At 46.4% G+C, this 10,606-nt stretch overlaps 1 protein-coding gene across 3 annotated transcripts; it reads left to right on the top strand.

Annotated features, from left to right (window-relative positions):
• Window positions 1-3,071: 3,071 nt before the first annotated feature.
• On the top strand, window positions 3,072-10,606 carry LSM6 (LSM6 homolog, U6 small nuclear RNA and mRNA degradation associated). 3 transcript variants are annotated; one of them, XM_075335710.1, is made up of 4 exons: window positions 3,072-3,175; window positions 4,592-4,698; window positions 6,001-6,114; window positions 10,366-10,606. In XM_075335710.1, the coding sequence occupies exons 2-4, from the start codon at window positions 4,605-4,607 to the stop codon at window positions 10,398-10,400; spliced, it is 243 nt and encodes an 80-aa protein (XP_075191825.1). In that variant the 5' UTR covers window positions 3,072-3,175; window positions 4,592-4,604; the 3' UTR covers window positions 10,401-10,606. The 3 variants fall into 3 exon arrangements, with proteins under 3 accessions (XP_075191825.1, XP_075191817.1, XP_075191808.1); XM_075335702.1 differs by having other exon boundaries at window positions 3,113-3,213; XM_075335693.1 differs by having other exon boundaries at window positions 3,127-3,232.

The raw sequence follows: 10,606 nt of genomic DNA, 5'->3' as shown, positions 1-10,606 counted from the left end.
GTTTCTATAGAATATAAAATAGCTCTTATTCTCTCACAATCACCACCCTAGATAGGTTCCGCACCTATGTGACAAGCAGGATACCTGATCCTAGGTATCCCTAGTGCTGGACCCTAAATACGGCACGGGTGGGATGAGCTCTTTGTCAACCCCACAGATACTAGAGAAAACAACAGGAGGACACACGGGGAAAATGCATGAACTACTTATCCACAAATGACTGAGGTAGAAGTTCAGGAAAGTTTCAGCAATGATACCACAGATGAGTACAAGCCTCCTGCTTGCAACCACAGCTTGAAAGAACTGAATAATATCACCAGCACAAGTCCAGGGAAGATGGGAGTATTTAAGCACAAGGGGAATACTGATAATCGGCAGCTGGACAGAAGGAGTGCTATGCTGGGTCCTAAAGAGAAACAGATGAAAACCCAGCAGGAAAGCTACCTAGTACAATGAATACTAACAGCAGGGACAATAGAAAGTCAGGGAGCATTTTGCGCAACCAAACACTGTGACCTTCTACTGCCAGAAACTAAATGACTGTCACCGGTGACACTAATAGGTTTCAGGATCCTGCAGCAGTGTAAGGAGGTGAAAAACTTTATAGTCATTATTGTTTGGTACTGCAGCACACATCCTATTGAAGAGAGTGAAATCTGAGTTGTAATACCTGAAGACAGCCCTTACCTGCACCAAGCTGTGGTGTTGTATAAACTGTACTGTTAGGGCCTGCAGAGATTGCTGGGTGTCAGAGCCAATATTGATTTCATCTAATGGATAGGCCCCTTTAAGCCCTGCCCATTTGCAGCTAAGGGTACTTTCACACCTCCGGTTTTTCTTCTGCGGCACAATCCGGCACTTTGCAGGAAAATCGCAACCGGTATTTTTTGCTGCCGGTTGCGATTTTCCTGCATAGACTTTAATTAGTGCCGCATTGTGCCGCATGGCCTTGCGTTCCATCCGGTTTTTGCCGCATGCGGCAGATTTAGCCGATGCGGCGGCCGGATGGAACGTTGCCTGGCACGTTTTTTCGTGCGGCAAAAAAAACCGCATCGCGCCGCATTCGGCCGATGCGGCGCATCTCTCAATGCATGCCTATGGCGGCCGGATGCGGCGCGATGCGGCAAATACCGCATCCGGCCGCCGCATGCAGTTTTTGCCACTGCGCATGCTCAGTAGCATGCCGCAAGCGGCAAAAACCGGGCGGGCCGCATGGGAAAAACTTATGCAAAGGATGCGGTGTTTTCACCGCATCCGTTGCATAGCTTGCACAGCCGGATTGAGCCGCAGGGCTCAAGCCGGATGTGTGAAAGTAGCCTAAGCTACACCCTTTATTGAGGGCATGTAAAACCCTGCTATGCTCGTCAGAACCCCAAGTACTTTCCAAGAATGGAGATAGTAGTATGGAATGTGTAAGCCCCAGCCTGGATCACCTCTCCAGCCCGGTGACACACAATTTTAGGCAAATCCAGATCCCTTTTCCAATTTAGTAATTGTCAGGAATGTATGAAGACTTTCTAGGGCTCTGTATAAGTCCTCTCCCACACGAACACATAACACGGATGAGTGCTATTTTATTAGATAGCCCTCTGTCTATACTACGGAGCAGTGCCAATCAGCATTTTTATTTCTCATGCTGATTTGGCATGAGAAAGAAATCGGTAGAGAATATTGGACATTGCACCCCAATACAAGTCTATGGGTGTGTGTAAAATATCGGACTGCACTCAGATGACATCTGATTTACTCGACGTAGACAATAGACAAATTAGGTTTCTCCTCACCTGTGCTCTGTTTCTCGCATGCAAGAGAATGTGATCACAGTAAACGGACACTCGGCTCACACTGATCAGAGCTTGAGCTGAGTGTCGTTACTGTAATCGGGAGACAGTATACATTAGTGTGAGCGCAGCCTAAATCTGGCTCCAGCTGCACAGTACATCTGCCCCATGTGAGGAGGAGGCCTGGCAGTAAGAGTTTGCTCACATCCACGTATAATGAATTGGTCCGATCTTCATCAAGAAAAGTTAGACGAGTGAAATCCGTTTGGTATTCTATGTCATTCGAGTGTGATTTCTTCTCTCCAACTGTCCGTATGCAATGAGCTTTTTTTCGTCAACTATTATTCTACAATCCCTTCCAGGTCCATTTACAATGTGCAATGCTACAGAATGGTAATGTATGCGTAACAAAGGATGGCATATGGATAATCCCTGTTTCGTCTGTTTTTTTCGGAGGCTGAGCACACACGGCTGGTTAAATGGAGTAATTGGAATGCGAAAATCACATTACATGCAGACCCATGTTACTCTATGGGGCAGCTCATATCTGCAATTTTTTTATCAGCCCTAATCAGACAGAAAAAATAATCGCAGCATGCTGCAGGTGGTATCCGATTTTTCTCTCGCACCCATACAAGTCTATGGGTGCGAGAGAGACATTGCACTGCACTTGGATGACAACGGAGTGCAGTGCGATATACGCATCAGATGGGAAGATTAGTCCCTCCCTCTCATCCGCAGCTGTGCTCCGATCACAGGATCAGAGCACAGTATAATGACACACCTCACGCTCGCAGCAGAGCTGGAGGCTGGGGTCATTAGCATATTGCATCCAATGCCCTCACATCGGATGCTAAATGCCCGTGTGTGCTTAGCCTTACACCCATAAATTTGCATTGTCGAATCTGGGACGTTTTACTACAAGCAGCGATTTTTTATTTTTTTTTCCTCAGGCCAAATATAGCTGAGGAAAAAAAATCGCAGGTCAGCACTGACTTCTCATAGAATAACATTGGAGCAAGTGCGATGCAATATTTTGAGTAATATATACACAGATGTCAGTGAACCCTAATATCACTCAGTACGGTAGCCCAGGGAAGTAAAAGGACAATACAAAATGTAATCTGCCACCCTCCTCCCCCTGTGACAGGAGCACGTCACCATCTCCCCAAACACGACACACGGCTGCTTCCTGCAGGCCGAGCTCAGCACACACAGGCGGGAAATACGCACGGATCACGTGACCGCCGAAGTGACGTAAGAGCCGCTCCATTGTAGACGCGGCTCCACCTGCTCACACCCCTCCCTGTGCCGTATGGGAAACACCTTCGCGGCTTCGTCAAGATTGTTAGAATCGGCGACCCGTAGTGAGGGAGGAGCTAGAGAAGCAGGAGGTGGGTTCGCGCTTACTGGTCGGAGCGGAGGATCCCGGGTACAGTACCACTTCCTCTGTGCGTGGAGAACTCGTGTGCTTGTGTGGGGATGCGTGGAATAGTTGTGCTGTGGACAGTACTCAGCAGACGCGTGCAGTCAGTGTACAGCCGCTGTCCTGTCTCTGCGGAGTGATCTCTGCTTCTCACGTGTGAATGCTGGAAATTTCCCCGTCGGTTTTTGTCTCCATCTGTGTCCTAATGTGTAAATGCAATAATGGGCCTCATTAAAACTGTCATTGTGCCCAACAACGTTAACAACCAATCAGAGGTCAGCGCTTATTACTCCAGAGCAGTTCTGGAAATGAAAGCTGAGCTGTGATTTGTTACCTGAGGCTCAATGTTTGACGTAGTGAGTTCACCGTACTGTCAATGCAGACAGTGTGACTATTGCCGCCCATTGTAAGCTATGGAGTCAGCTCCAAACTGCTTATAAAACTGAACATGTAGTGAACACCTCACCATTCTAGGTTGTTTTGTACACAAATCTGGGCTTTACACACTGTTGCTGCGGCACAGAGCTCGGTGTGTACCATTGCTGCGGCACAGAGCTCCGCGGTGTGCACCGTTGCTGCAGCACAGAGCTCCGCGGTGTGCACCGTTGCTGCGGCACAGAGCTCCGCGGTGTGCACCGTTGCTGCGGCACAGAGCTCCGCGGTGTGCACCGTTGCTGCGGCACAGAGCTCCGCGGTGTGCACCGTTGCTGCAGCACAGAGCTCCGCGGTGTGCACCGTTGCTGCGGCACAGAGCTCCGCGGTGTGCACTGTTGCTGCGGCACAGAGCTCGGTGTGTACCATTGCTGCGGCACAGAGCTCCTCGGTGCACCGTTGCTGCAGCACAGAGCTCCGCGGTGTGCACCGTTGCTGCGGCACAGAGCTCCGCGGTGTGCACCGTTGCTGCGGCACAGAGCTCCGCGGTGTGCACCGTTGCTGCGGCACAGAGCTCCGCGGTGTGCACCGTTGCTGCGGCACAGAGCTCCGCAGTGTGCACCGTTGCTGCGGCACAGAGCTCCGCAGTGTGCACCGTTGCTGCGGCACAGAGCTCCGCAGTGTGCACCGTTGCTGCGGCACAGAGCTCCGCAGTGTGCACCGTTGCTGCGGCACAGAGCTCCGCAGTGTGCACCGTTGCTGCGGCACAGAGCTCCGCAGTGTGCACCGTTGCTGCGGCACAGAGCTCCGCAGTGTGCACCGTTGCTGCGGCACAGAGCTCCGCGGTGTGCACCGTTGCTGCGGCACAGAGCTCCGCGGTGTGCTGTGGCAGGGGGTGTTTGCGGCCCCCCGTTGCTGTGCCGATGGGGTTCAGTGCTGCACTGTTCCTCCCCTCTATCTATCCCCAGCACTGCGGAAAAACAAAACCATGATTGTATTTTTGTCTTTTTAGAAAAGAAATCAGAATGAGTTTGCGAAAACAAACTCCAAGTGACTTTTTGAAGCAAATTATTGGACGACCAGTAGTCGTGAAGCTGAACTCCGGAGTGGACTATCGAGGTAACAATATGATGGTCATAATGATGATCCCATTAACTGTATGAGGCACAGTGGAGCGCCACTAAGAAGCAGCGAGCCTCGCTGTGGTGGCACTGCTATGTCCATGTAGTAGATGGATGGATATTTAAAAGGGTTTTCCATTTTTTTTTTTTGTTATAAATGTGATCAGTATGTGATTTTGTAACAAATCTCACAGGTTCACTTTTTGTACTTGTTAGCGCAGCTTTCTCACAGACTGCACAGGTCTTACTGTCCATAAAATGGCTGCAGATGGAGGAGCCTGTGACCAGACCTGTCCAAGTAAAGAAAAGCTGTCTACTGCTTTTCTTAATTGGAGGAAACTGGTGGACTGGTTTGGTCACGTGTTCCTCCATCAGCAGCCATCTTGTGGGATGTCAGTTACTCCTCTGTCGTAGCATTGGATTCTGATTTACTGTTTGTGTAATCGGCTGCTTCCCTAATTTATTTAATTTAAATATGACTGCTGCGAAAATTGTGGAGTTTGACACATTTTTGGGTCAGTTTCCCTTACTTATGGGATACTGGGTATCCCTATTAGGCCGGGGACACACGGGGCACTAATGTGATGCTTGCATGACACTCGGCTCACGCTGGCAACACAGCAGGAGCCGAGTGTCATGCTAGTATCCTTGCAACTGAGGTCCGACTGTGCGTGCGGACCTCAGCTGCGGGGGGCGGGCCGGCTCTCAAGAGGGGCGGCTGGCACGGAGGAGGGGAGGGAGGGATTTCTCGCCCTCTCTCCTCCGTAGCCGGCTATTGCGATTCTTGCTCTACACACGCGGTACACCGGTGTACCGCGAGTGCAGTGCAATTTTTCTCTCGCCCCATTCACTTGAATGGGTGCGAGAGAAAAGAGACTCGCCTTACAATCGCAGCATGCTGCGATTTCTTTTCTCGGTCCAATTAGGGCTGAGAAAATAATCGCTCATGTGTGCTGACACACAGGCTAGGATTGGTCCGAGGGGAATGCGATGTTTTATGGCTTAGGCCTTAGGAGTCAGATACACGGCTGGTGGTACATTATAGTAGTAAATGCTACTGACCAATTCCTTTTATTTCGCTACCCATGTGCAGTTTCTTGGTATCGTGTTTTTTCTTTCTTTTTTTTTTTTTTTTTTTTTTTTTTTTTCCATGCTTCAAAAAAGATTTGTTGCATATAGGTGACCAGGAAAAATTATTTTTATGACTGATGTGGCCCTTTGACTTATGATTTTGTAAAGGGCAATTGGTTGGTTAGGCAATCGGCACATATACTTATAGAACTGTCTGTACGGTTTCCAGGCGTCTTGGCATGTTTGGATGGATACATGAACATTGCTTTAGAACAGACAGAAGAGTATGTTAATGGCCAGCTCAAGAACAAATACGGAGATGCCTTTATCCGAGGAAATAATGGTAAGTGATACCTCAGTTATTTTTAAGCATCTACCAAGGGCAGGCAGCAGACGGGCAGGAATAGATAGCAAAACCTGACCCACCTATACGTCTTGGCAAATTTTGCGGGCACAGAAGCACTCAAAATGTGATGTGGTCATTAAAAAGAGTTTTGGGGTTTTTTTTGTTTACGTTTTGTTGGAAAAATGAGAAATTGCTGATAAACTTTGAACCCTTCTAACTTCCTAACAAAGCAAAATTTGTTTAAAAAATGTTGCTGATCTAAAGTAGACATGTGGGAAATGTTATTCTTTAAAGGGAACTGATCGGGTCCCAAGTGTACCCAGAACCACAAGCAGTTCTGGGTGCATATCTAGAATCTTGCCTAACTGTCCAAGCCTATAGTAGCATAGATAGAGATCTTTAGAAAAAGTATTTGCAAAGATCGTTTGATATGCTAATGAGCGCGGGGACTAGTCTTAAAGTACCGTCACACATAACAAGATCGCTAGCGAGATCGCAGCTGAGTCACGGTTTCTATGACGCAGTAGCGATCCCGTTAGCGATCTTGTTATGTGTGACACCTACCAGCGATCAGGCCCCTGCTGTGAGATCTCTAGTCGTTGCAGAATGGTCCAGGCCATTTTCTTCAATGGCGACGTCCTGCTGGGCAGGACACATTGTTGTGTTTGACACTGTGTGACAGGGTCACAGTGACTGCTGAGATCGTTATACAGGTCACTACTGCGTGCTGTATCGTTCCTGCATCGCTGGTAAGATCTGACTGTGTGACATCTCACCAGTGACCTCCTAGCGACTTACCTGCGATCCCTATCAGGTCGCATCATTTTCGGGATCGCAAATAAGTCATTGTGTGTGACTGGGCCTTTAGGTGTGTTAGTTCCCTAGTTAGTCGGCTCATTTAACATGTTAGCACTACCCTGTGGGCGTGCTAACATGCTATGCAATGCCCATCATGCCACGTCATGGCAACGCGATACAAAGCCACGTATGCGCATTGTACCATTAGCATTGAGCTCCTTTGACACCGGGTGTATGCACCCTGGCTTAAAATACGCTCACTGATCGTGATCGGAAGTTGTCTGTACTTCCGGTAATGCGCACTTCTCCTCTCTGAAGGCGAGACACATACACCCAGCTGCTGAGTAGTGCGCATGACAGGAAGTGCGGACAATTTCCGATCATGGTCAGTGAGCGTCTTTTAAGCCAGGGTGCATACACCCGGTGTCAAAGGAGCTCAATGCTAATGGGTGCAAAGTCGTGTGCATGCACGTCTTTGTATCGTGTTGCCATGACTCTGGGTGTGGCAACGTGTTAAATGGGCTGACTAGCGAGGGAATTAACACCCCTGCGACTAGTCGTAGCCCTTATTAGCATCTTATAAACAATCTTTAGAAATACATAAAGAAATCTTTAGAGAAAGTATGCTAGTAAATGCAGGGACAGTTAGGCAGGATTCTAGATATGCATCCAGAACTGCTCAAGGTTCTGGGTGCACTGGGGACCTGACAGGGTCTCTTTAACTATTTTGTGTGACATAACTCTAGTTTAAGGGTATAAAAATTGTTTGAAAATTACAAAATTTTCACCAAAATCCGATATTTTCACAAAAAAAATTAAAAAAGCCCCAAAAATATTTCAACTTAAATTTGTCATTAAGATGAAGTACAATGTGTCACAAAAAATAAATTCTTGAAGGTTTCCGGAGTAATTAGCACATAAAGTGACACCTGTTAGAAGTATAAAATTTGTCTTGGCCAGGAAGGTGAAAACAGGCTTCGGCGATAAGGGTTATCCCACAACCTGTATTTCTCATCTACATTTATTAGGTGGTAAATTTATGATCATGGAGGTGAACACGTTGAATCATACGTTTAACACCTTGATTAGATAACCCTAGGTAAACATTTAAGTGGTTATTTCACAGGATTTACTTGGTCTCCATAAGGAAATAGTTTTTCTGAAGTTGTGAAAAGAATTTGTGTTCCTTCTTGTTCCCCAGACCGGCGCCTCCCCTTTCGGCCACCTTGGTCTTCCTTATTTTGAAGCCGCAGTGCATGACTTGTCTACGTCATATACACGCGCCAGCATTGAGGTCCTGCGCAGGCGCACTTTGATCTGACCTGAGCAGGACGTAGACGCGTCATGCACCGCGGCTTCAGAATAAGGAAGACCAAGATGTCCGAAAGGGGAGGCGCCAGTCCCGGAGAACGGCGCCTCCCATCCGACCGTTGTGCACCGGAGCGACCTTCTGGGTGAGTATTATAAAGTTTGTTATCTTATACCTAGCGGCCTGGGCTCTTATATACAGCATGTTAGAATGCTGTATATAAGATCCCAGTGATGGTGGCCGCAGCGCGTAGGGCAAAAAACTGGTGACAGGTTCCCTTTTAAGGTGCTATTTTTAGTTTAGATGGCCAAAATCTCGTAAAAACAGTGTCTGAATTGCTGTTTTTTTATGTACATCCTACCAAAGAAATTAACAAAAAGTAAAAGTGGTACTAATTACCGTATTTTTCGGACCATAAGATGCACTTTTTTTCCCCCAAATGTTGGGGGAAAGTGGGGGTTGCATCTTATGGTCTGAATGTAGAGCTGCGGGGAATGAGGGTGCTGCGGTGGAGCGGGTCATTGGGGGCACGAGCAGGCTGTAGCAGCCTGCCGTGACCACGTGGACCTGCTCATTTAATATGCACGCCCATCCTCCCACCCATCATCTCTCAGTGCTGAAGCCGGAGCTGACAGGTGGGCGGGGTTATGGGCGAGGGATAAACAGCCGGATATTCACTGCCCCCCGAACATCATCATCAGTGCGGGGGGCAGTGAATCAGTACACATTACTCACCGTTCCCCTGCAGCATCACGATCTCCTCCTGTCTGTGCCGGAGACTAGCAGCGCGCACAGCGATAACGTCATCGCTGTGCGCACGTGTCCACACGCAGCCGCCGTCAGACAGGAGGAGATCGAGATGCTGCAGGGGAACGGGGACGGCTCCACTCAGCGGTGCTGCCGCTGACATAGACGGAGGAGGAGCAGCGATGCTGCAGGGAGTGAGGTGAGCATGAACGTGTTTTTTTTTTTTTTTTTTTTTTTCTTGTTTGTTTTTTTTTGTTTTTTTATATGTGCCACAGGATGCGGCCATACACCAGGATGATGGGGGTATATGAGCAGGCTGGGGAGTATATGAGCAGGACATTACCTCATAACAGTGTCAGCAGCAGATCCTCGCCCCATAAGTGTCATGACCACATTTTTTGCTTAAAATTTTATTTTCCTATTTTCCTCCTCTAAAACCAGGATGCGTCTTATGGTCCGGTGCGTCTTATAGTCCGAAAAATACAGTAGTATTCATACTACAAAAAAATAAGCCCTTATGGCTCTGTTGCCATAATAATAATATAATAATAATAATACCATGGGTCTTTTTAGTATGGCAACACAAAAATATAGACAACCCCAATTCCCATGAAAAGTTGGACCGTTATGTAAAATGTAAAGAAAACAAAAATGCAATGATAAAGAAATTTTATAGCCATATTTTATTCACAGCAGATCATAGAACACAAATTAGGTGAAAGTTACACATTTTTTTCCATTTCATTTGAAAAGATTGACGTGTTTAGAAATTGATGGCAGTAACATAACTGTGTATAAAAAGAGCATATCAGAGAGGCAGAGTCTTTGGTGAACCCCTAACCATCTTTGCTTCTCAATCTATGAACAAATGTATCTAAAAGTTGTGGAACAATTTCAGAAAAATGTTCCCCCAACATATTTGAATATCTCAATATCTACAGCACATATCATCCTCAAAAGATTCAGAGATTCTGGAGAAATTCAAGTGCACAAGGGATATGGCCGACAGTCACTATTGGATACTAATTGTAAATTATACCCTCTACAATGATGGCAATAAAAAAATACTCATTCTATTCATCATATGGCTAAATGGGAGGGGGAGCTCTACAGGTGACTTTGCTTCTAAAAGCCGATGTGATTGGAGTAATATTAGTGATTTGTTATCAGTAATATTCCCAGAAATGTGGGCTTCCTGAAAAGTCTTAGCATGTCCTATTTTCAGATTTTTACCAAATGTGAAATCTTACAATATACTTATATCCAAACTGCTAGAGCCAAACCATAAACTTTTCTCATATGAAATACAATTATTTTTGGGGTCATTTGTATGATTCCATGTTATGTATCATGCTAATACTAATGTGGTGATTTTTGTTTTTTCTTCTTTTTAGTGTTGTACATAAGTACGCAGAAGAGAAGAATGTGAATTCGTTGTGTTTTTTTTTTTTTTTTTTTTTTGTTTTGTTTTAGTTTTGTATGGAGAGCCCATTTCCTATTTTGGAAGATAAAGTACCTAAATATTTTATCTCAGAAATGACTGTTTAAATGTGGAAGAAACATTGTTTTTCTTATTAACGAACATTTTTTTTATGCCGATCATTACACAGTGAAATAAACCAGTTATGAGAAGTC

The sequence above is a fragment of the Anomaloglossus baeobatrachus genome, chromosome 1, assembly GCF_048569485.1.
Source record: "Anomaloglossus baeobatrachus isolate aAnoBae1 chromosome 1, aAnoBae1.hap1, whole genome shotgun sequence".
NCBI classification, from domain to species: domain Eukaryota; kingdom Metazoa; phylum Chordata; class Amphibia; order Anura; family Aromobatidae; genus Anomaloglossus; species Anomaloglossus baeobatrachus.
This window is presented reverse-complemented; position numbering and strand designations above follow the sequence as displayed.